The sequence below is a fragment of the Podarcis raffonei genome, chromosome 11, assembly GCF_027172205.1.
Source record: "Podarcis raffonei isolate rPodRaf1 chromosome 11, rPodRaf1.pri, whole genome shotgun sequence".
Taxonomy (NCBI): Eukaryota; Metazoa; Chordata; class Lepidosauria; order Squamata; family Lacertidae; genus Podarcis; species Podarcis raffonei.
The window spans coordinates 57,343,745-57,370,610 of NC_070612.1; the positions used below are offsets into that span (position 1 = coordinate 57,343,745).

General features: G+C 40.1%; 1 protein-coding gene across 8 annotated transcripts in view; it reads left to right on the forward strand.

Moving 5' to 3' along the window:
* FANCC (FA complementation group C) overlaps positions 1-26,866 on the forward strand; it is a 72,452-nt gene that overhangs the window by 42,614 nt on the left and 2,972 nt on the right. For 4 of the 8 annotated variants that reach the window (XM_053408728.1, XM_053408732.1, XM_053408729.1 and 1 more), the window contains 10 exons: positions 813-877; positions 2,211-2,372; positions 6,692-6,848; positions 13,690-13,742; positions 15,506-15,605; positions 17,430-17,505; positions 17,671-17,752; positions 19,808-19,979; positions 23,212-23,412; positions 24,523-25,024. In XM_053408728.1, the coding sequence (XP_053264703.1) occupies positions 813-877; positions 2,211-2,372; positions 6,692-6,848; positions 13,690-13,742; positions 15,506-15,605; positions 17,430-17,505; positions 17,671-17,752; positions 19,808-19,979; positions 23,212-23,412; positions 24,523-24,666 (1,212 nt within the window). In that variant the 3' untranslated portion in view covers positions 24,667-25,024. Of the gene's footprint in view, positions 1-812; positions 878-2,210; positions 2,373-6,691; positions 6,849-13,689; positions 13,743-15,505; positions 15,606-17,429; positions 17,506-17,670; positions 17,753-19,807; positions 19,980-23,211; positions 23,413-24,522; positions 25,025-26,866 lie in introns of those variants that run through there. The other 4 variants (XR_008332775.1, XR_008332777.1, XR_008332776.1 and 1 more) reach the window with 2 other exon arrangements.

Sequence of the window (26,866 nt, forward strand, 5' to 3'; positions counted from 1 at the left end):
TTAGTTCAGAGCCATTCTCTAACCCAATTGACACATTATGTTACCATAGAAGCTTGAGAGATGGAGGAACATATAAGAAATCACACAAGATTAAGAGAAAGTCAGCCACTTAACAACTTCTTAGCTAGAGTTTATTTGTCAAGGATGTCTGATAACCATTCCCTCACCTTGCAAAGAGTACAAGGACAGTGAGAAGGGGGAAAGTACTTAGCACTTCTCTAGCCTCCCCTGCCTAGAGGGACAACTTGTTAGCCACCTTCAGTCTCTTTGAAGAGAGTTAGGTGTGATACAGTGGTACCTCGGGTTACATACGCTTCAGGTTACAGACTCCGCTAACCCAGAAATAGTACCTCGGGTTAAGAACTTTGCTTCAGGATGAGGACAGAAATCGTGCTCCAGTGGTGCGGCGGCAGCAGGAGTCCCATTAGCTAAAGTAGTGCTTCAGGTTAAGAACAGTTTCAGGTTAAGAACGGACCTCCGGAACAAATTAAGTACTTAACCCAAGGTACCACTGTATAAGTTTTTAAAATAAAAAATAAATACCCATGGTTTCTTTTCAGTTCTTGATTTATGGTCAAGACCATAGGTCACAAAAAAGTACAGAGATTATTAATTCACTTGGAGATGCAAATCATAACAACGAGAAAATACTACTTTTTTGTAAATAATTTTTATTAATTTTTCATTAAGAACACTCCAATTGATACAATACCAAATCTTGCCACATCATAATACTACGAGAAAATACTACTGATGCAACCTTCACTGAAATATGTCCTTCTTTATAACATGTGATTGACTTTATTAAACAGGTGGTCTTATCGTTAGTGACAGAACTCAGCAGAAATCAGTTTAATGGAGTTAACAGACAACAAAGGTTAGTATTATCTTTCTGTGATTTTAGTATATAGATGACTAGAATGAATGTTCTGTTTGTTTTGTGGAAAAGCACTTATAGTGAAAAAGACATTAAATATGTCTATTTCAAACTGTTCTTAAACATTATTTTTGTAGTAAATATATTACTTAGCAAAACAGCTCACAGTGAATCCTCAACCTGCACTGCAACGGTGCCTTTCTCCCAGCTAAAATCACAGACATATGTACTAGCTAATTGAACATTGCATCATCCTTCAGTATTTTACTTGATTCAACTGCAACTCACCCCAATCAGTGTTTCATGATAATCTTCCCTTGAGCCTGTGAGCAATTGGGGGACCACGTTCTGCAGTATTTAGTTACTGAACAGTCAACAAAGGCAACCCAAGGTAAAGCACATTGCAGTAATCTAATATTGAGGTTACCAAAGCATAGATAGATCACTGCAACCAGATTATCTCAGATAGGGTCATAGTTCGGCAGTTGATGGAAAGCACTTCACACAACCAATACCAGTTCTGCCTCAAGTGGCAGCGGCAGACAGGTTGTCTTTGCATATTTTATTTCACATGCCTCACAGCTCAAACAATGTTATCTGTTTCCATATCAAACCATAGCCATGCGGGCAATGTTCTGCTCCAGGTTTTTACTTTACTGCTCCCCACTGCAGCTAAGTCACGCAGCAGCTCATCTTGTATATACGCTTGCAGATTTGTATGAGCTTTGTTTTCTTTAAATGTAGATTTTACTACTCCAATAATGCAGGGCATTTCTCCAGTAATCTCCATTACTGAAACCATACTCCTATTGCTTGGAGACTTGATTTTACAGTTTTTGTCTGTCCACTTGGAAACCATGGAAATTAGATTGCATTGTGCACAAATCACAGAATCATGGAAAAGAGCCAGAGAAAGTTCATGTTTCTTTCAGCTGCACACCTGATGTCAGTCAATAGCAAAATTTCTGTTGAGTTAGGACTTCACTGTGAATCTGCTGAAAGCTCTGTCATGGGTAATACGTCTCTGGTGTTCTCTTGAGCATTGTTCTATACAAGTCCAAGTGTTTATTGTTGTCAGAGCAAGAGTGTACCCTGCCTGAACATATGAATGTAGTTGAGGTATGTAATGTGTTGTGAATGTAGCTGCATTTCAAATAAATATTTATTTATTTTATTTTTATTTTATTTATTTATTTTGCTAGTCCTTAGGATAAAAATGTCTTCCTTTTAGCTACAAGTAGGTATTTGTTCTAGTTCTCTGTGTTTAATGTTTTAGAAAAGTAAAAATATAACCTTTTCATCCTACAAAAGAAACCTTATTTTGTTTCTCCAGTATGTCTTCACGAGTAAAAACCATATCCCTTCTCTGTATACCTCTTATTACTTTGCCTGATGTAATGCCACTGCTGGAAGCACTTCTTAGCTATCATGAAGACAGATCACAAGAGGTCCTCCATGCTGAATTTTTAGAAGCGGTGAATAAGGCTGTGTTACAGTAAGTAGCCTAGAGAACACCCCAGTTCCCCTTTCATTGAAATTATGGTTAACCATCTGTTGAAATTTCATGTTTGATTCTTCTGATCTCTACTGTATTGGAACAGCATATATTCATTCCTTAGCACCTCTATGTAGCTAATATACATGCTTCCATATAGGAGTGCACATGGGCTCACAGAATGTCTGGCTGCTGTTTGATCTTACCCTCTTTGCTAGGCTTTTGTGTCTCCTGTATGGTGGATAGGTAAAGTTAAAGGGACTCCTGACCATTAGGTCCAGTCGTGACCAACTCTGGGGTTGCGGCGCTCATCTCGCTTTATTGGCCGAGGGAGCCAGCATACAGCTTCCAGGTCATGTGGCCAGCATGACTAAGCCACTTCTGGCAAACCAGAGCAGCACACTGAAACGCCGTTTACCTTCCCGCTGGAGTGGTACCTATTTATCTACTTGCACTTTGACGTGCTTTCAAACTGCTAGGTTGGCAGGAGCAGGGACTGAGCAACGGGAGCTCCCCCCGTCGCGGGGATTCAAACCCCCTACCTTCTGATCGGCAAGTCCTAGGCTCTGTGGTTTAACCCACAGCGCCACCTGCGTCCCTTATATGGTTGATACAGGTGAACAAATTTATTTCTGCTCATGAATTGCATTTTGTGGATCAGGAAGAGCATGTTCTCCTTATGGATTGCATCTCTTAGTGATCACATTACTTAATTCTACCCTGGAGTGACTTTTTGCAGTGATGATTCAGGTGAGTCTTTGAATTTGTTCCGCCTGCTGCCACCCAGCTATCAACTGAGGTGTTTAGGGTAGGTGAATGCATTTTTTATTGTTCAGGCAAGGAATTACAGGAGTCTCTGGCATAGAAAAATATGCAAGTCCACTCACAAGAGAGAACATAGTGAATGGTTTCTCCTTGCCAAAAAACCCCAGGGAAATTATTCATTAGCACATTTATTTCTAAGAAATCCTGAATTATTACTTAGCTTCTTTGAAAACTCATACATTTTCTTCTAATTGACAATTTCTGTTCTTAAGCAAAGGGGAGTAGTTAATGTGCTCCTGTTGCATTTCATGCTTCCGTCCACACCTTTACTTGAAGGGAGATCCGTTTCTCTCTTTCTTACAGCATCTTCTCCTTTGTCCTCAGAATGTCCTGAAAGTGGGCAGCCAGGTTCACTTGCCCCAGGCCTTGGAGGGCTAAGCTGTCTGGGCGCCCCCACCAGGGACTGGCTGCTTTTTTGTTTGAGTTTATAACTTGTATTCTAACAAGATTCCTGTTCGGGCTTCAGACAAGCTCTGCACGGGCCTCTTGAAAGCAAAGGAGAGTCTTCTGGTTCCTGACTGATGTTTTCATTGCTGGGCTGCCTTTTGCACCAGTGGGTTTTATATTTTTGATGCTGATGATACAGAAGCACTCTTAAGCCTGGGATTCTGAATGTGGCTCCTGGGTGCACCCACAGAGACCTACCAGGGCACCTGCCAGACGCTCTAATCCCTTCAGCACCAGATTACAAAGTATAAAGTTTCATTTCATTCTTCCTGCATTCTGTCCAAGCTTTCTGTTTAATACCACCACGGTTCTAACTGGTCAGCACACTTGGAAAAGAGAACAGTTCTCTCTGTGGGTAGCATCCAACTAGACGTGAACAGCAAGAGGAAGAAAGCTATTTCATTGGGAGGGGGTGGAGTGTTGGCTGGCAGAGAGAGAAGTTTCCTTCTGTGAAATGGTGGGTGGCTTGCCTTCTACGAAATGAAAGATCTGATAGAGCAGGCAACACTGAGTACAAAGGAGTTGTTTTGCATTTTGGGGCTCAGGTTCTATATTGTCATTGTGGCCAACCAAAGTTATGATTTTGTGTAGTGATCAAGCCAATTGATTAAAAAAAAAAGTCGACTACTTCATAGTAAGTTTTAAAGATACTCTGTTTTGTCACATAGCATCACATTTATTTGGGGGCTTGGCTGATCCACAGGGAAAGGCAAGCTCACTTTATTAGGAGCACCTGCCCTGCCACAAGGAAGGCCCGATTCAACACACGTCCATCTCAAAACAGCAGTGCATGCATTAATGATGGCATTAGGGGCCAGACCAAACCCCAAACAAGAAGAAGTGTTGCTTTGTTTTGGGAAGAATGTATGCCTCTTGGCATTTTATGCACCAAAGGGCACAATGAGAGAGGCAAGCAGTACACCACACAAGAAAAGTATGTTCTATCAAAACTGGATGTACCCCCCAAACTGCAGTCTATATCTATGTAATGTTTGAATAATTCAAACAACTTAATGATGAAGCCAACATAGAATATATCACAACCTTTGGTATGGGACCATGGGCTGAAATCGATCTGAAACTGAGATCGTAGTGGGAGGTAGTGGGAGACAGCAGCAACATTTCCTGGAAGTGTGAAAGTCAGATTGTTACCTGTTCACAGTTGTCCACAAGAAGCAGTGAGCCACTGACCAGAAGGAAGAATTTAGGTTAAGTCATCTGAAAAAAGCCTGTGAGGGAAGAAGATAAGGGCAACTGGCTATTGGTTTAGAATACGGAAGAGAACTAATGCAAGGGAGATAGCAACCAAAGTATCATATGCTAATAATCCTATTATCTGCTATTACAAATATTAATCATATTTAACTCTCCTGATCTATTAGTTCCTTAGCTTAAACTTAGGTACTGTGTGATAATTGGTAAATAAGGTAATATATAGAATTAAATGGTATCAGCAGAGATTAAAGGAATAAGAAAAGCATGCACCTTCAATATGCACTGAAGGGTCCTGTCTGAAATAACTTAAAAGTGAGATCTTATAACTAGAGATAATATAATGAAAAGTAACAAGCCATCACACCCTCATTTCCCACCCTAAATTACATCCAAGTTTAACTAAGCAATGTTACAAGGTGTACAGCAGAACCCATATGTATTCCTACACACACTCTCAAGAGGTTTAAGAACCTAAACTGTTAGATTAAATGTGTGTCCACTATGACTATGTCCCCCATCCTTGTGCCCACAAAAAGTTCACACATCTAAGGAATACATAAAGATTGGATTATTCCTTGAAATAAGAGTAACCGTATATGGCTGCTCCTTTTAGGCAGCAAAGTTACAATAAAAGTGGGCAGCATACCACCTTGATCTTGAGAGTAAAAAGATGATCTAACTCCAAAAGCCTACAGAGTGAGTGTGATTGTTTGCCACAGTACCCACAATAAAGTGATGTGAGAAAGGGTGGAGAAGGGGTATACCTGTCCTAAAGTAAGCAGAACCTAAATCAATGGTTTTGTTTGAGAGTTAGGTTCTCCCTGCCAATGTACTATACGCACAAGCCTACAGTGTCGCTCTCTTCCCTTTCTTGGTCCATGATCCAGTGAAGTGTGAGGCTGGCCCTTGAGAGTGTAGAGTGAAAAGGGGGTTTTTATTTTTCACAGAAGGTTCCATTTTCTGTGCAAAACTCCATTTTTTCCTATAAGAGGTGATAGTTAAACTTTGCTGGTAACACGAGATTCATGTGCTGATCTTTATTTTAGGTATTCAGAGATCGGAATATTTACTCATGCCTTCCGGGTCATATTTAAGATATGGACCAGTACAAAGGTTAAAATAGTTTAGAATTCAGGGGTATGTTTTTATATTAAATTATGCCAACTTCAGTAATGCCATGATCTACAGAAATAAATCATAGAAAAAGTTCATATTAGCACCCATCATTAGAACAGAACAATGTTTCTGGTCATGGGCATAGTGTGCTCGCAGTAAGTTGGAAATTGTTCATAAAATGAAGAAAAGGTTGCTAATTATTATTCTTACTGTTCTGTAATTATTCTAATTCCAGCTTGCTTGAGTTAGCACAGCAACTGGAAACAATTATGAAAGGGCAATGAAAAAGGAAATTCTGGACTTGCATATGATTTTATGTTCTTTTGAAAGGAAGGAGGGCAGTTTTGTGGTCAGGAATGTGGACTCTAAGATTAAAATGGAGGAGGAGAAAATCTCATTCACCACCAGACACTGGAAACTTAGAGCAGGGGTTCCCAACCTCCTGGGCCCATTTGGAAATTTGAGACTGTTTTTGGCCACCACTATTACAATTGGGGGGGGGCTGAACAATGGCTTTATTTCCCTCATGTCCTGTTTGTGGGTTTCCTGGTAAGCCACTGTAGCCAGAATGCTGGACCAGATATGGCCTTGGCTGATGTAGCAGGGTTGTTACGTTGTTATGGCACAGCATGGCTCCTGAGGTGGGCATTGCCAGTCACAAGACATCTGTTTCATAGTAGGCTGAGATGAACATTTTATTTATTTTTCCAATACAGAAAAAAGATTTTCTTGCCTGAATCTGCTGTGCTGCAGTTGTGGCTTCGCCATCTGCCTGGTCTGGAGAAAGCAGTGCTGCAGAATCTCGAAATTCTAATCTCAACTCAGCCAAGTTCACTGGAAGAGATGGCATGCCTGATAAAATCTTCCTTATTGGTAAGTGGGATGTACTGGCGTTAGAAAACTATTAAGATTTTGCTGCTCCTGTTGTACCAAAGGTCCTTTAAATATTTCTAAAATACACAATATAAGTATATTCAGGAGCAAGCAGTCCAAGTGGTACTTGTAGGCTTTGTGCATATGCAGTACAAAGACATGGTTGGTTTGTTCATCTGAATGTGGCTTCATGGCTTGACCGTGAATAAACCACGCTAATAAACCATACTTTGGTGGTAGTTTCTAAACCTTGGTTTACATTAACCATGGTTTAGTGTTATGTGCCAACCTGGCCATATAGTCCTAGCAATAAGCAGAAGAGTAAATAGCATAATGATCCATGGCTTTAAGGTTTTAATATATGAGTGCAGTATTATTAGTAAGAAAAAAGGGTGTGACTTTCATTTTTTTATTGTTTTTATTGAAAGATTTTCAGGGCTAACAAAGGTATATATAACCTCTCTGTTTTCAGTTCATGGAGTCCTATTGATGAGTTGACTTCCTGTTATACATTTTAATAACACAATATTATTGTTGGCTAAAACTGATTGTGAATGCATCTGTCAAAAAAAGCCTCTAATTGGGCTGTAATTAGGGTTGTTTGGTGCTGAGGGATGGGCCCCTATCATCCAGAGCAGCCAGTTAAAGATGGGTAGGAAGAGAGAGCTGTTTGGAAGCAAGGATTCTTTTTGTTTCTCAACAGTTATATGCCTCCCCTCCAGGTTACCTTCCCACCCATCTAGTAGGAAGAACTACTTCAGTTTCATAACCAGGCAAGAGATTTTTGCAAATCCAAGTGCTTTTGTCCTTGGTTTCACACTATAAGCCTGCCATGAAACTGCTTCAAGTGAAAAGGAAGTCTGAACAGTTCCAGTCTATAGGCATAATTTTGGATTGCCATTGGATATTCAGAGAACCATAGTCCTTTTAAGAACCAAAGAAATAATCCCAGAGATAAGCCTGTTATTTTAAGTTACAATTATTTTAAATAAATAAGCAACCAGGACAGTAATTGATAATATTTCTAATGCAACCATGAATGTATCTTCAATAGGGCTTTGCCTGAATGATGTAGGACAATGTTATATATCCGCATCTTGTAGAATACAACATTGAGCAGTATACAGAGCAGCAAATTTTAAAGTTTAGTCTTGGTAGTGGAAGACTGCTGTGCTTTATTATGGAAGAAATATGATACTCAACACTGTTATATTAGGGCTCCAAATGTAATTAAAGTGTGATGGTCTAGTAACTTCTAGTTTATGTGGTGTGCTGTTACTTGTGTTTCCATCCCTTGGGAAAAAATGAAATTGGTAATGGAAATTCTATAGTTACTAGGAAGTATAAAAACAAAAGATAAGTGTTATACAGGTTGCACATAGTGAAATGTCCTCTATAAATACTGTTTTGCTTTTCAGGAGTAGGTAACACTAGTTCTTTTTCCAGATGGTTAAAGGTGTGTGCATAAAACATACCAAAATAAGCAGGCAAATATCTTGTGTGAACTGCATGGGGAAGGGAAACAGTTACAGGTATTGTCAGAAATGAGTTGTATGAATGTTGCAGTCTTTTTGCACTGATGCCCAGCCACAGGTATCACCAAAGTGATTTTCTCATCAATGCAAAAGCATTCTGCTGGACTCACTGGTCTTCTGTGGCCAACTCTGTTCAGTAACACCAGCAGGCGATGCTTGTGCAACTTGCAACAGCATGAAAATTGTTTGCATAATAGCATGAGAAACTGGAGACCGTGGCCCACACATGGGTATATATCTGCTGGGATGGACTTTTAGCTCAATCCACCAGTTAATTTCAGCTGATCAACTGCTTTTGAAACACAGTCTGTTCCCAGCTTTCGATTTGATGTGATTTTGTTTTTCATTCTTGATATCTTTGCCTCTGAAACTGATTCCAAGGTGTTCATATGCCCACAAGATAATTTATTGCTCCACAACTGTGAGGAAAACAACATTCATAAATGCCAATCTTGTGGACTTTGGGAGTTGACAAATATGAGATTTTTGCTGTTTTGTTGTGTTGCTAGAGAAGTGGACAAAATGTCCCGGCTTTCTGATGGTAGCAGCTATTTCTTTTTTTAAAAAAAATAAATTTTCTTAACCGGCCAATCAAATCAAATTAGATCACATCACATAAATTCCGAATTACAAAGCCGAATTTTAAATTTTGTTGGGGGGACCCATATTTCAAGATCCGAAGGGGGATTCTGATCATCTTCTTGCCACTGCGTTAATGTCCAAATCAGTCCAAACAAAGTTCATAATTCTATCCAGTCTTATCTTGCTGTTTCCACATCACATCTTGTTCATATATTTTCTCTTTTTTCTTTATGATCTCTTCTGATAGTCTCCTTAAACCGATAAACACCAATAATAATCCTGTGTGAATTTTCCCTTCTTCCAATCCTCAAATCGAGATGGTTTCCATATATCATCACCTTCATAAATAACATCGCTCTTTCCATCATTGATCTCGTAAAACTGTCGCTCTTAAGTCCTACTGAGGAGTTTCTCCCACAATATAAAAACAGCTCTATTTCTCTCTTTCTCCTCCCAGACTCAAGACCTCCGACAGAACTTCCCAATATGGCGACGGCATTTTTAACTGCGTCATTCCAAAGCCCTTATACATTCCACGCACTTCTTAAAACATGCTTTGGTTCGAAAGTTTATCTCCACACAGCCTTAAATCCACAGCTTAAGTCCTTAAAATGACAATTCTGACTTGTGAAGGGAGGGGATTATTGTTTAATCACATAAGGAAAGAAAGGAAAGTTTCCCCCCCTCCCCCATCAGTCATTTGCCATACCGTATCTTGGCGTATCTTCTCATGTTTTATTCCTGTCTTGTTTTATCAGAGATCTCTTCTGTTAGCAGTCTTTACTCCCCCTTCTTCCTTGAGACATGTGCATTCCTTCATCCAAATTGTTTCTTTTGAAGTTCTTGCAGCTAGTGGCACGGATCAGGGACGGCGTCCAGGAGTGCCGGAATCCCACAGGAGGGCTTTGTGCCTAGTGCCCCCATCCCCACAAATTCGGGGGTGGTATAGGGCACAGCAGGCAAGCGCTGTCCCCCCACCATCCTGGGGGGGGGGTAGGGAGGCTAATTACTCCCATCATAGCCTCCAAATTACCTCGTGTGGGTCAGAGAGATGTTATTGTCAGCCATCTTCCGATGCGCCCCCTAGTGGCCCCCCGGTAGCAGCTATTTCAACAAAAGTTAATGTAAAGTAACCAGTTCGGGGTAGGGATCTCTCCCTGGTCTCTCATCTTGGAATCTTTAGTTGAAGCTGCTACTATTGCTAAATAGAAACTGGTAAACACACTTGTTCCGTATCCTGTCTGCATCAAACTAAGTTGGTGGCAGCTGCTGCGACAGTGGTGGCTTCGTTACAGGACTAAAAGATGTGGGAAAAGATCTCTCTGCCTCAGAGTTCTGAAACAGGTGCCACCATCCGTAAGAGGAGCACTTGGTCCTTCTCCCTTCCTGTGACCTCAGTGTTTGGTGCAGAGTTGAACTGACAGCAGTATGAGTGTGCCTTCACAATGGGTACTAGGGAAGAGGAGAACAAAAGCCTTTATAGCTCACTGGCTAAATATGTACTACAACCTGGTGTAGCACAAGGCTTTATTTTCTGCCCTTTCCTGGCTACCCATGTAAAAAGATGGAGTTCAGATAGAGCTAGGGGTACTGACAAGGAAAAGCACCTGCCAGTTTCTGATGCTCTTGGGCTAGTTTAAATAAAGTCACATTTCACTTTGTGCAGATTTTGTCAGATTCTTTCAGTTGACAGCTTTTTATTTAGATTCCACTAACACTGTGTATTGCTTAAGAGATTTTCTGTCTTCTATTAAGAACCCTTTGAGCATGTAAACATTCACTGTAACATTTCAAATAGAACACAATCAGTGTTTGAGACTAAACGTCAGCTAAGCTTAACTTCAACAGAAAGTTGTAGAAACCAAAAATCAATGCAGGTGATACTGCAGTGCAGTGCAAGTCCACGTGACATCAATTTATTGGTAGCTAAACCAAGCTATTAGTTAATCTTACACAGAATTCTTGACTGGTTCCAAAATGCATTTGATATTGCAGACTCTGCAAACTAAAATTACGTATGGCCATCATCAAGCTTACTTATTAAGTTGTTTGTGTCCAGCAAAGCCTGGTGTTTTAGCTTCACAGCAACTTTATGAGGTAGATTAGTTTGAGAACTTCACAGCTGAAAAGGAATTTGAACTTACATAGTTCACTTTGGCACTTGCATAGTCAAACTAACCACCCATTTTGTAAGAAGGCAGCTGTCAGAACTGAGCATGCTCAGTGGCCATGAAACATACTTGTGAAGGAGAAAGGGAAAATGGGATGGGGGATGTGTGAATGGAATGGTTAGGATCCTGAACAGAAGCAACCCACAGTGCAACATTTCATTGCAGGGCCCCACTTGTACACTTTTATTACCAATCTCAGTTCTCAGAGTGCTGATCCATATGTGGCCCATCCACCCACACAAAGGAGCTATCAGTAGGCTTGGGGGAGCCACAAGATTTGAAAAAGTGCAAAAAATCTTTAGTGGGGGGACCCCGTGGGGGGGAAACCACAAAACCATTCCACAAGTACTGAGGATGCTCAGTGACCACACAGTGATAATTGACTATTGGGGGTGGGGGAGTGGCTAGAATCCTGAATGGCAGCACTCTACAGTGTAACATTTTGTTATGGATCAACTTTTTCCTTACTGTGTTTAAATATGTGTGTGTGTGTGTGCGCGCGCGCGGGTGCGTGCTACTCTTCTTGGCAAAGAAAGGTAAAAATGCAGGACCATTGCTAAAGTTAAGGAAGTGTTAAAGGCTGTCTAGTAAATAAGATTCTATGGTATGGTTAAAAAAGATAGTGGTGGTAACCTTAATAATATGAAAACCACCAGCCTCCAAATTGTACAAATATGTGAAACTGAGCAGTCTAGTAGCAGTTACTGTGTGCAAGAAAGGCACTACACCTCCTGCCTACATTTTGTCATTTTAACATATATCACCCAATTCACTTTCAAAAGGAATTTGGAAATGACAGTTCTTCAACAATCTGTAATTTTTATTTTATTTTATTTTTTTAGAAATATGTGATAAAGCCAGCTGTGAATAGTCATGAACACTAGGTGGCATACATTTAATATGATAACTTAAATGCAACTATATGGCAAAACACTGGAGTACAACATGAAAATGAGGTGACATGTAATCTTTTCAATATGATAGTGACATGTGAGGGAAAATGAGAAGATGTTTAGACTAACAGTTCTCTTCTCATTTCCGCCTTTATGCTTTGTGAGATCTATACTTCCTCAAAATATTTTCCCCTGTGTAGCTGGCTTGGCTACATGAATATTTGCTTTGAGCACTTGGAGTAGAGCTTTCCCAACATGAAAGTTGGATGGAACAATTTCTGTTTGCTCAGTGCTCCAAGTTGGGGCAGCTAGTCATAAAAACTGTCTGGAAAGCCATTAACCCATCTTTTTATCCTGTGGCTGATTTTCTTTAAAAAGAAACAAAAAAATAAGTATAAGAAAGTGACTTTGCATCAATAAGGTGAATTTGTGTATTGTAAATATTAGTATCTTTTGAATGCTGATATTCATTAATTTTTAACTTTGAGAATAATAGTAAAAGTTAAAAATAACCTCTGACAGTCACTGATAAATCTCAGATGAAACAGCCTTTAGCTAATAACCAAATTGATACACGACTTTTACTAAATCATATTGTTAAACACCCAAAACAAGTCTCATGACAGCATCATTTCAGATATTTACTTGCCTCCTATGAATTTGGTTACATAGACTTTTGAAATAAAATTCAAATCTATAAAGGATATGAAAAACGAACCCTGGGAAAACCAATGGTACTTTGGGGAAAACTTTTACACCTGTTAAAGGTTTGGTAACAGCCACCCACAAGTATGGGGCCACATTGCTCGGAATAGACCCATGGAAATGTATGGCCATGATCAACTTAGGTCAGTTAATACTCTTTCTAAGCCCCCTTCCAATTTGCTTTAGCCTTCCAGAGCAGATTTCTGGTAAAGGGTTAGGAAAGAGGGGCTGCAAGAGAGGGGAATTTGCTGAAAAATGCTTCTTCCCCATTCTGCCAAGCCCTGTATGATAGCCCACAAGAATAAAGTGTACACCCTAGAACACTCTGAAACCTCAGCAACACGCAAGGGTTCCATAGCAGGTGAGTTAATGTGTCGAGTGTTCCATGAAGTTAGAAAGTTTAAACCATTGTCCTTGGAAATTCAAAGACTAGGTAATTAACACAACAGGCTTGGAAAGGGTCCCTCCCACCCCCCGCTGTTTAGGTTTTTAACATGTTAACAGTAATATAAATTGTGACCCTACTGGATTCTCTTCTCCTTTTGGGGGGGAAAAGTAGTGGATTGCATCATGGTCTCTAGAAGTTATGCATCTTTTAATTTTTTTTACTAATTTCAGTAGCTTGAAAACAACCAGGCTCTCATAATTAATTTCCTGTTTCCATTTTTATTATAACAAACCATCCTCACTTGCTTAACGTCACTGTTAGTCTCAGTCATTCCCCTGAAGTCACTGCATTGTGGGAGAGAAGAAGCACATTTAAGTTATTGGACTAAGATAGCCTTCTCCACCCTGGTGCCCTACTAATGTTTCGGACTACCAGCTCCAATCTATCGAGAACTATATTCGAGTTACATGCTTTGGTGACCAGCTGTTTGTCTTGTTGCTTTGTGTTGAGTTTATGATACAAGCTTTGTCTAAACTATCTTATTTGTTCTTTTGTTATTTGCAACAGGACCAAGCTGCATGTCATCCAGCTGTCTTCAGAACTATAGACGAAATTTTCAAGTAAGATTACATACAATTTATGTGCAAGGATTTTGACTATAGAACTGCATTAGAAGGTCCCAGCGTTCCCATATTTTAAATATGGTGCATCTTGTGATAGCATTCACAAAATTATGAAGAATTTCTTAATATCGAGAATCTGATCCACAGAGCAACATACGCAGCTTAGTTTCACTGCTGGCTATTCAAGGCAAAGAATTAAATGCAAGATGTTGTATAACTGATAGTAGAAAAACCAGCCTGTGCTTGAGGTTCTTACATACACATTTTATCATAGCAGCCCCCACCCCACGCATGTCCAAGTATAATGGAATCCCTTTTTATTTAATTGTTTGATTCCACTACATGCCACAAAGATACTGGCTTTTGAAATTTATCTACCCATGAAAACTAAATAAGTTGTAGAATTCAAAAGTGGCTCGGAATATTCAGGAAAAGAAATCTGAATGATCTTGAGGGAAGTGGTTTTCTTTTACAATTATTTTCATTTCAGATAGTTTCAAGGGATATCAAATCAGTAATGAGGCTGTCTTTGAGTTCTGAACTTGAGAGGGAGCTTTGGGAGCAAATCCCTTGCTAAATATGGACGTGCTAAAAGTGAACTCTTCCCCCACTCAACAATTCAGAAATCACTGAGCCATTTCCAACAAGACCATTTACCCCTCCCTGTTTTGGATTTGCTTGTGGTGTAACCCTCCATCAGTTCTAGAGTTTTCTGCTGCTCATTCCTCTCCTCTCCCTACTTTCTGGACATACTAAGCTGCAGGATGGGGAAAGAACCCTGTAGCAGCAAAGACTGGCAGCAGGAGAGCTTGTCCTAAGTTCCTGTTGTTTTTATCTGCAGTTAGAACTTATGAGATGCTCAGAACCTCCATTGCTGATAGGAATTTGGGGAAATTCCCAATTCCTTAGAAGGAAGATTTTTAAAAACAAAACCAGTGTCCAGAGTTCTCCTTGGCGGTAGACACTGAGCATGCAGGCACTGCAGACTGGAAGCATGGGAACTAAGGGTGAGCTCTCACCTTTGGAGACCAGGTGAGGAGAGGTAGCAAAGACATCAGATGAGTTCTTTCAAAGCTTATGATGAATGTAGGAAGGTTGCCCAAGCTTTCTCCAAGTAAGCTTGAAAAGAATGAACCACTTACAAATCAAGATGGGGGAATGAGAGTGGAAATGTCCTAGTGCACTCAAATAAATTGTAATCCACATGCAAAATGTCTATTGCGCATCAACAGTATTAATATGACAGCGAAAACAGATATGCTGAAGAGTTGGGAGAATGAGGATTAGGGAAGATGGAAACATGTTTAACCAGAGCCAGTGGATGAGCTCAGAGGTTTGATGCCACCAAACAATAGCTTTGCCATTTCTTCCTTTCATGTCCCTGCTTCCAGAGCAAACTCTAGTTTGAGATTTAATATGTAAGAAACTGAGCAACTAGATACTGTGTTTACAGTTGTAGCTGGAGGGTTTGCAGTTGCCAAAACAAGGTAAAACAATTGTAGCTTGACATTGGATTTGTAATAACAGCAATTATATTGCAGAATGGTATTTGTATGTTCATTTTTAAAAAAGAAGCAGAAGAAGCAAAGTGAAGTTAGTATTTTTATTTCCCAGGTTGCATAATAGCTAGATAGGTTTAAGACCACAGCCCAAGGCATGGGAAGAATGCTCTCATTTGTTTTTACCTTCTCTCAATTAATGGTTGCATGATTGGCACACTCATAATCTGACCTGTCATACTTAAACTTTTTGCTGCTCAGGAATGCACTGCTGGAAACTGATGGAGCACCAGAAGTAATGACCGTAATGCAGGTATTTACACAGTGCTTTGTTCAAGCATACCACAAGAATAATAAGCAGGTTAGTTGAATTCCATTTTTCATTATTATTTTTTAAATGAGATGCTTCAAAATGTAGTATAAAAAGAACAATTTTAGGTTGCAAAGTGCTAAAAGAATACAATGAGCAAAATAATGCCTTGCTGCTGTAGTAAATGAATGCCAAGATAAATCTGAGGTGTCTTAAATGGAATCAAATGTTAGAGGGTTTTTTAGGGGGAGGAGGCTTAATCCACAAATTATTTTCACAGCATTGGTTCACAATTGTAGATTATATACTTGTACAAGTTATAATAAACTGTCCATTTGACAAAACTATGCTTTTTATTTCTGTACTACGTCATGAATCTATAGTCCCTTTTCGCCTCATAGGGATGTCTACTAGTTAATGATCTCTCTTTTCTCACAAACACACTCTCTCTCAACAAATATGAATGAATAAATATTTATTCTAGATTTACACCTAGAAAAACTGTAACAACTTGACCCTACTTCTTAATACCCTCATGTAACGTCTGATTCTTCCCTATAGTTTTGTACCTGTAGTACCATTGGGATTACTTCATTTTCCTTTAGGCAACCAAAGTATCCATGCTTGGTAGTCTGATGCTTTAGTTTGGGGCCACATAATCTTTTCAGGTTTTACTCCCATAAAACTTTTCAGAGAACCAAATACTGCATTGTGACTTTTAAATTTTATTGGGGGAACTGTTAGTTAGTGAAAAGATGGGTCTTACTGGAACTAGTACAGTAATTGACTAATTAGCATTGTGATTAAATCTCTCTTTTAGTTTCAAAAGGTATAAATTAGAGTTGAAATTGCAGCTGTCTCAGTTAATATGTACAGGTGCCACTCCCATTAATTTTATGCAGCTTTATTTCTATGGCAGCAGCACATTTTGCAGCCTCAGGGTGGTGGGGGCGACTGAGTGGAGAACGTAATCCAAGATCCCACACACCCTTCAAATAGCTAGGAGCCAACTATGCTGTAGAGGTGGTTTGTGTGCTTTGTTGTTGAGCTCTTTTTAAAACATTAACTAGACCTTCTATATGTTGTTTGCATGAGATTTCATTTTCACTCTTTATTAGAGAAGAGAAATACTTGGGTGTTGGTTTGGCATGCAGGCAGCTCTTTAACCGTACATGTCTTGAGTTCTGCACAAATCTTTAATGTAGAGGATGACTGCAAAGCAGTCAGAATTTCTCCAAATCTTTGTGTATATGGATATAAAATATATGGACAACTTCTGCTGCAAACAAAATGTTGTTTTGTTCACTCAGCCTTGTGGGTACCACATGTTAGTCTTGTAACCATATGCAATTGTTGTGGGCAGATATGTTCAGGAAGTCCAGATAGTAATATTACAGAAAAACTCACTCTCACAAAAAATGCTGCAAAGCTAGACTATCTACATGTGTGCTGCATTCACACACCTTGGTTAGCCACAAACCATAGTTTACTGTGCATTTCTTTCCATTCCTCCCAGCTCACTCTGGGAAGGAAACCAAGACAAACCAGGGAAGGTTTGCTTTTGGGTTACTGATTGCAAAACAAATAATGATCCCTGGATCAAATACAACTCTCAGCTTGGGATCATGGTTTTCCCCCCTCTAGATCACCCCTTACAACTCACCAGTTCTATGTTGACATGGAAAGGATTTTTTAAAAGTTGGCTAGGAGGACTTTGAGCAAAGTCGTGAGGTTTGTGGCATTGTAAGAATGCAATCTGTAGGGTTCCTTTCCTTCAATATGAATAGCATGTTTTGTGCTGTATTTGCATATTTTCTGATGGGGCAAGTTTTAAGAACTAGTCCATAAGTGATACTTTTATTGACTTTGTTTTAGCTTAAGTTTCCACTGAAGGCCTACTTTCCTAATAATCCTCATTCACTTGTGATGGCTTTCCTTAAACATCCTTCAGGTAAGATCAGCTATGAAGTGCTTTCCATATTACCAGCTGTGTTTATTTTTGAGATTGATGTACTGTATTACAAATCCTCTAGTTTCTTAAGAATTTTCTCTAATACAAAATAGTGCATATTTTGGTTTTCACTTCAAATGGCTCCTATTAATATTTATCTTTTAGACTTGCCAGCTACTGGTTTGCATCAACACTTGACCCACATTGCAGAAATGCTCAAAGCAGCAGTAGAAGCAAAGTGCACTGGGTAAGCAACAGTAGCAATGGTTTCTTTTTTGGCTTTTTTTCCTTTTTCTTTTATTTTGGGAATGCCATTGGCTTGGGATAGCTTGATGGTTTAAATTTCATTCCCTTTAGTTTTGATTTATTACTGGATTTGTTTAAAAAACAACAGCAACAAGGCAAGCTTGAAATTAAACAAATGGGAAGACATTAGTAGCCCAGACCATTCATAGATTGCTGTCTTAGAGCACTCTTGCCTACAAGGGCTTCCCATTTAGTTCAGTGGGGTAGCATCTTCTGTGCTCAAAAGGACAGCAGGTGGAGCTGTCTCTTTGCCTGGAACCATGAGTGGGGAACCCTTTTCAGCCTAAGAACTGCATTCCCTGGTGGCTAATCTTTTGGGTAGCGGGTGAGGCCAAAACAAAACGAGTTTATCCAAAACAGGAGGTTTGCACCGTAATCTCTCATTGCTGCAAGCCAGATTTTCTTGAGTGTAACGACAGCATGATTGGGCTCAGAAGGTGAGCAAAATCCTTGACCAGGATCATATGGGAAGGAAATGATTCCTGAGATATGCCGTTCCCTAGTGATGATTTTTCAATTGCTCATTTTTCCAGTTCTCAGTTTGCTGCATTTTTGTATTGGTTTCTGGTTTGTGGGGGTGGGGGGTTAAAGATGTCCTCATGAAATTTTGTCAGTCTTTTAGTGTGCATTTCTCTTAAAACATTTTCCCCCTCCAAGCAAATTCCCCTACAATACTGCATTTCTGTATGTTGTTTTCACTAATATATTCACTATCATGTATACTTTCACCTAATATGTGTATTTTTATATACTCTTATTTGGTTGGGGAACTGCATTGCTTTTAAGCAGTATTTCAGTCTGCATATTTCAGAAAGTGCAAATTGGGCAAGTTTGCATTAAAATATGAAGCAAATTAAATTTAGAGTCTTAAAGATAAACGCTAACACCTTGAATTGAGTCCAGATACAAAGTTAGTGAAACTAAACTAGCATAACTGGAAGTGATTTGGACACAAACTACCATGGTCAAGTCAGCCTTCTCTAGGAAATGGTGGCGTTTGTGAACCAGAGTTGGTAAAAAGCATTTCTGGCTACTGTTGTCTGGACTGTACATATAAGCAGCAACAGGTCCAGAAATACCCCAACTCTATGAACTGGGTGCTTCTGGGAAGTGCACCCCCACCAGTATCGTCTTTGCTGATCAGCAGTGGAGTTCCAGGGTCTCAGGAGGGAGTCACTTCCAGTCTAAGCTGGAAATTCCAGGAATTGAATTTGGGACTTTCTATATGCGTAGCACATGGTCCACCGCTGAGCTATGGCCCTTGCACAGTTATGTTGTCTATATTTTTTATGTCAAGAGTTGTGTTATGTTTTATCTTTTGCTTTGCTTTGGATGGATAGTTGATCTGAAAAGAGGCCTAAAATATTTAAAATAAAATACAAATAAATAAATAAATAACTATGGCCAGCTCCTCAAACACTATACAGTGGTACCTCAGGTTACAAACACTGCAGGTTACAGACTTCGCTAACCCGGAAGTAGTACTTCAGGTTAAGAACTTTGCCCCAGGATGAGAACAGAAATCGTGTGCCGGCGACGCGCTGGCAGCGGGAGGCCCCATTAGCTAAAGTGGTACCTCAGGTTAAGAACGGTTTCAGGTTAAGAACGGACCTCAGGAATTAAGTTCGTAACCAGAGGTACCACTGTAATCTCGTAACAGAAATGAGAAACAAAAGTTTGTGTTTCATTTGCATGTAAAAGTTGTTCAAGGCAGAAGACAGTTTTCAAAATGCAGTTTTAAGAAAAATGTCTAAAATATTTGTGAGCTATCTTTTTTATTATTTAAGTGCATATTGGAAATTAATTGCTAGATACCTCTCTGCTGAAGGAATTACTTTTCCTGTTATGAAATATTATTATTGTACTGCCATGGATTGCCTTGCCTCATGTGCAGATAAGACTGCACAGGTTCCAAATGAGCACCTCTTGGGAATCTATGATGAAATTTAAAATTATAATTAATGGAAAAACTGAAATACATTTTGTGCTATTCCAGATATTGTGGAGACCTCTTTGAGAACTGGTTTTTGTTTGTTCATTTTGGAGAATGGGCTGATATCGCAGCAGAACAGTTGTTGTCACAAGTGGAATCCTCAGATGCTTTGTTGTGGCTTTTGGCATTTTACTATTATCCAGGTGAAGAGAATCGGCGGAGAACTCAAACAATGGTGGGTAGTTCTATCTATGCATGTGAGAATTCAGTAATCGGCCATATGTCTGAAATGTGAGGCATTGTGGTGTAGAAGAAATATTTTGCCACAGTTGTTATTTAAGCCAAGGCTGTAAAGGCTGTAATTGAAATTCAGTCCTGATCGCAAACCCCACTTTCTGCAGGGATTGGCTCCATTCAGGAGCTTGGAAAGTGGGCCTTGCCTCTGGCAGGAAATTTAAAAGGCACTGAATGCAACGCAGTTTTGCCAAGGAATAATTGGGAGGGCATTTGCAGTCATGGCTTTGCCTGCCCTATACCTGATTTCATATGACATCAGGCAGCCGTGCCTTGGAGAGAATGGCCTTTTGGGCCAAATTAGGACCCCTAGCAGACCTAATTTGGCCAGTGGCCCAGATGTCCCCTGTTCCTGGTTTAAGCTTAGAGATTCTTTCTAGGGATCTTCCATTCATTAAAATTTCCAGTCACAAGACTTTCTATTAAGCCTGTTGCTGGCCACAGCAACTCTGCTGTATCAGTAGTGGAAAATAACAGCAGCTCTGAGGATTAGACTATTAGTAGGGCAGGTGAATAAAATGCTATCTGTCCATTTAGCATTTATAATGTAATAATCTCTATTCAGCTAGCTTTCTACACCGTCAGTTGTCACTCTTGAATCATTCACTAGTAAAATTGTATAGCTCTTGGCGGTCTCACAGTATGATCACGTTAAAACTTTGTGTGGTGGTAACGAGACTGTTCTTCCATTATCACCAATAGCAGTGACATTAGGTTAACTTTTCCTGTCTAATATACCTTTAGAAATCATAGTGATCTTGTGACAAAGTAGCTGCAGGCATCCTGACTTACCGCCAAGTACCCTTTTCATATAAAAACATGGGAGCTATTATTCAGTTAGCCAATTAGTTGATTTCTATCCTGACTTTTTATCCAGAAAGCTCACTAAAATAATTTAAGTTAAAAATAAATGAAACACAATAATGTTGGGCTATTTCTTCCCCTTGCCAACAGCTGGCATTGTTCTAGGGTAATGTACACTCTTCGCATTAGTCCATTATGGATGTTCCCATCAACTTTATTCCATGGCATTCCTTTGAATTCTGGCAACTGGGTGGTCTGTGCCTGACTGTGCACTATGTGCTCACTGCCCAAAGGCAAAGAGGGACAGAACCAGGGGCTGCAGCAGCTGTGACTCCGGTGACCTGCTAAGTGATAGCAGTTATATGTTCCATGTTAGTATGTGTGCTTATTAATACCTCTATGTGCCTCTTGTGTTTTGCACAAGTAAGAGTGTACGCAGTAAGTTTTCTGTACATTAATGGCCTCCCTGAAGTTCAGGGAATAGTTCTGCTTCTAATGGTAGTGACAGTAGTAGTAAAAAATGCAGTGACACTAGAATGCAGTCTTCTCTTGATGCAAAATTGCACTACAGAGGTGAGCCTGGCACCTTCATTATGGGCACCACAAAATAATAGTAACCTCTGGATATTTTAATTGTCACTTCCTTTACTTACGGAGTCTTCTTTCATTAAAATGCTGCCAGGGGTTAGTTCTGTTTACACCTTTTAATTTCTTTAACCGCTCATGCCCTAACTTGACCCTTTCCAGTAAATACTCTCTCCTCCCACACCCCTTTTTCTTCAGTTGCAAAACTGAAATTAAGGATAAAAAAGAAAAAGACTCTTTAAGCATGTGGTTTTGCAGCAGTTTCCAGAGAGAGGAGAAAAAGAGAGAGGAGAATTTTAACCCCTGAGTAGGCAAAATAAAAAGAGTGAAACTGCAGTCATCATATACATGTTGTGGGGGCGCCAGAAGTTACATTACTGTTGAAATCAATTTATGTATAATTACAGAATGGAAATAGACCTGTAGATTTTCTGAGACCAGGGAGGGATTATGGAGAAGTGGTTTTAGCCCTGCCTCCTTCAAGCTGGCAGGGACCACCCCATATTGCAAGGAGCCTACTTTGTTACCTTCCCTGCCACTAGTCCTCACTAGCGTTCAATTTCATTCGACCAGAGTTTTCCTCCACTTGTGTTCAAACTGTCTCCCAACTTGTTTCCTCATCCTAAGCTCTGGGGTATACCAGGAGACTAAACGGGTTCCATGAAGTGAGAGAAAGACGCTTGGGGTGATCATGTCAATGGCTTGAGCTATTTGGATGTCCCAGCCAGGGCTTTGACAGAAGCACCAGTCATATCAGCCAGAAAATCCCCTATAGCTGTCTGGAAACCCATTGGACCCATTAGCCTATGATGGCAGCCCATCCTGATAGGTCCTCCACCGCTGCAGAGGGGAGAAGGTGCTGAAAGCCTAAATCTGACCACGACAAGGGGTGATGTCAATATCCCCCACTTTCAGATTGCCCTCTTCCTGCCCAGTTAAGAAATCAAGGTCCAGAATGCAGCCTGCCACATTCGTTGGGCCAATGACATAGACATTTTTAAATCAGGAAACATATTTATAAACGTTAACAGAGGGGGAAAGACACAATACGGAAATAAATTGCTTAAAACTAGTGTGTTTAGGGTTGCCAGGAAGGAGATATTTTCCATTTCCTGCCGTTCCTTTTATGTAGCAAATATTTTTAGGTAATACTTCTTAGGATCTAGCCAATAATTTCCTTTAATGCACAGACTCTCAAATCCTGCCTCTGTTTTGGCTCCAGAAGCTGTTTGTTCTGGCTGCTCCAAGAGGGGAAGGTGTGGGGGGGATGTATTTTAAACAATACTAGAAGGAAACCAACCCCCCCTGGATTCATATCAGATTTTTTTATCAGACGAGGTCAGATTGCACTGGGATTAATTGATTTGTAGCTGCTGTATTGTCATGAGCTCTCAAAGAGCCTTCTGTTCTTTTCCCCACAATAAAACAACCTAACTTCATTCCACTTTAGAGGGGTGCTACTGGAAGGAAAAAATTTTTTTGTTTCATTCCACTTTGTGACTTTCACCATTTCCTTTTACCAAAAAAAAGAGAGAGGTCAAACCCTGTATCATGGTCCTCGGTGCTTAGTATTTCAAGACTACCAGAAGCGGGGAGTTTCTAGTTCTTTTGAAATCTTCATTCTGCTCTTTGTGGTCCAGAAAGTAAACGATGCAGAATCTCTCCCTCTGTGACCCTCCGTCACTGGCTCAGGAATCAGTTATGTGCTTTTCTGCAAATCTCAAGAAAACAAATGTTTATCTTTCACTTTGCAAACTTTTATTCCTTGCAATGCTTCTCAACAGGTGGAAGCAAGATCTGTATGTGACCATCTGACTGCCCTGTTCAGAACTCCAACTATTTCTGTCACAGATCTGCAGACTGCAGTTAGCAGCGGAACAAAACAAAACAAATCAAGTAGCAACCTGGTAGTTACACACCTGATTATCAGCTTTCTGCTGTTTACTCCTACTGGATACACAATAGCCAAAGAATTTATTACCCATGTAAGTATTTCTCTTCATTTTTTTACTGATAGCAAGATACCTACCAGTGTGAACAAATAAAAATTCTGCAGAATGTCGATTGTGAACAAGGAAGCCCCTGCTTGTGCCTTAGTTGTGTGTGCACTCATCACAGCCTCTGTGTCACTTGGTGGAGCAAACCAAAAGGTGGTGTATACCATTTTCCTACACCTGGATTAATGTTATGGTGGGGAGAATTCTGGTTTGATGGTGATGATGATGATGATGATGATGATTTTCCCCAGCCACTCTGGCCAGCTCACAGCATGTATCGGAACATGCTAAAACATCAAACATTCAGATGTCTTCTAAAAGTCCGATAGTTGTTCATTTCCTTGACATCTGAAGGGTGTTCCACCACCAAGAAGGCCCTTTGCCTGGTTCCCTGTAACTACGCTTTTCACAGCAAGGGAACCAGCAGAACACCTTCGGAGGTGGACCTCAGTGTCCAGGCTGACTGAAGGGGGTGGAGGTGCTCCTTCAGGTATACTGGGCCGAGGCTGTTTCGGGTTCAAAACCATTGAACTCAGAAAATTTGAGTGCTCCTAAAAATATTTTTAAATATGTGTTGCAAACTGCATTGTGGAACCCCCTCCTCTGTGAAGAGGAACTCATTTCTAGTTTGAATGCAGAACCGAGAAAAGTGTTAGGTCACCATATCACTTTATTTTTAGAGGGGTAGAAAGTTGCTTTGCTGCCTGCCTTCTTGCAAGGCTCCAAAGGGCTTTATTTCTGAGATGGGGGGCAGGGTGGAAGAGATGGGGATTATTATCCCTGTCAGTTCACTGACCCATGTGCTGCTGAAGGTAGCGAGGTGATGGTGCCTGCGATGCTACAATGGGCTTTTCTCCCAAGTTATGTGTGGAAGTTAGAGAAGCACTGGAGATGACTTCCCTAGTCACTTTGCTGCCTGTCTGTGTGCAGTTTGAAGACAGTTCTGTTCTGTTGTAAAACCCAAAGAGCTTTTTCTCTTCGTGCTGTAGATTGGGATGGTTTCCCTGGTTGTTTTTTCTTTGTTTTCTACAGTGTAATTTTCTACTAAATACTAGCATTTCTACTTTCTCAATTCTGTTGTTTTTTCTCCCCTTTCAGTTTGTAGTTGCAGGCAGTGAAATCCCAGAAGTTACTGGTCTTCTAACTCGTCTTGCAAATAGAGTCGGCCAACTTGGAATGAAATATCAAAGGACTGTAAAGCTGGTGAATGATCTCCTCCTAAAACTAAAATGTGGATTTTAGTTTTCTTTGTGATACTCAGCTTGGCCCAATAGTCAGTCTAACTAATCAGAACAGCCAGATGGAGGATGGAGAGAAGGTATTTGGTCTTTTTGCTTCCTTAAAGATGAAAGCGTTTTGTGTCTATGTGTATGTACAGTTGAATGCTAAAGATAAAAATATTGATATAGAAGTTGTGAGCAGTATTATATCTGACCTTTCTCAGGTCACTCTCTGATTTAATATGGTTGCATCCTAAAAGGACCTTCTTCTAATTAACTTTGTCCCAAAAGTCATAAGACTGAAAACAAAATGTAATTGTACTGGAGGGTTTTCCTTATGTAGCTGAATACCAGTAAATTTGAAGTGGTATATAAGCATGGATTGGATCAATCTTTTTCTGTCTTTGCGTTGTGAGAGAACTTGTGAGAAAAGCTACGTAATTAATGGTGTCCTTCCATACTCTGGGAGCTACACAACTGCTTGTTTCTGAGACGGTGCTTTGTAAAATATAAGCCCTATCACAAGCGATTGTTAATGATTCCTTTTGAAGTAAATACCTGTGTCAGATTAGTGACCAATCACCTTCTTATATTTCTTCTGATTCCCCCCCGCCCCCAAGGAAGCAGATCTATATTTTGTTAAAAGAGCATTAGTCAGCAAGTGTACTACGGCAATGTGCACCACAGACCTTTCTAAACCACAGGCCGCCTTTGAGCAATGCCAAGAAAATACTTGTGCAGCTTAGAAATGAATTTTGTTTGATTTTTCCTTCACAACAAGCCTCTTTACACCCTACCAGTCAATTCACATATTTAGAAGCACCAAGTCATAATGTTCCCAAGTTTGCAGCTTAAGAGTCTTCAGTGGGAAGAAATCGTAGATTGGTCTGGAAATCCTTCACATTTTTTATTTACAGAAAGGACATACTTCCCAGAAAGCACGCACTTAAATGTTTACTCATTTCTGAGTTCACTTGGCAAGCTTTCCATTCAAGACTTGTCCCAAAGTGTGGATAATAAAACTCTTACACACACATACTTCTTAAAATATGGAATATATTGCAATAAAACATCTAGAAAAGGGAGTACTTCCTTCACCATTCTAACTATGATGTGGCTATTTCAGATGTTGGGTATTTTGTCAGCAGACATCTCCATATGCAAACCAGCCAGTACAACAGAGCTTTCCAAACTGTGTGTCGTGACACATTAGTGCATCAGCTGCAGTGTGCAGGCATGTCGCGTGAACGCTCCCCACAGGGCTAGAAAGGGGTTAGTTTCACCTCCGGTTTGCTAGTAAAAGTGAATTACCATTTCATGAAATTATGCAAAACTGAATCACTGTGTCGCAAAATGATGCATGTCTAAAAAGTGTGTCCCCAACATGAAAAGTTTGGAAGGCTCTGCATTACAAATTAGTGGGTTCAGTGCGCAGCTCAGTGTTTTGGGATGGAATTTAATGGGTTCAACTTGGATCACAAGACTGTGGAACAGGCCTGAAGTTGTTCTACCTAATTGAGGCAGCCAGAGGAGGGAGCTTTCCAACAATGTATAAATCATGCTGGATGAAAGATGGGGAGTTCTCTCCCTGTGCTCTCTAATTGGCATGTGCTCCTCCCATTCATGCATACAAATTATAAACTTTTATACAAGTGTATTCATTATACTTTGCATATTCTAAAAATTTGTATATCAATACATATATTAATTTAGAGGCAGGGCAGTATTGCTTTCCTCCCTTTATTTAGAGAATGTACTATTCCTACTGCTCTACACCTGTGGAGCTCCTAGACTAACTATTGGACGCTTTGCAGTCTGTGCATTGCAGTCTTCACCAAGGTTAGAAAAACAGCATATTGGCAGGTGCTTCAAGTGCTCATAATTCTCAGTAACATCAACATGTGGGTCTGTTTAAGTCCAACTACCAAGCAGCCTAATGCCTGAAAACTGATGTGTTTTTTATTTCAAATGCTTGCCTGAACTTTTAAAAAGACGTGTTCATGGTTGCAATTTCAAATGCTACCTTAGCTTTGATTCCAGGAATTTGCATTAGGGTGGTCCATATGAGAGCAAATGCCAAAAAGGAGTTTCCCTTGCTTATTCTGGCTATCTTCCTTCAGCCATCTGTCTGACTCTTTTAAAGGCGTTAAAACCTCTAGAGCTGCTTTCTGAAGGGCTTAAGTGTACTCAAAACTGACTGGGGCCTTTTAATGCCCAACATC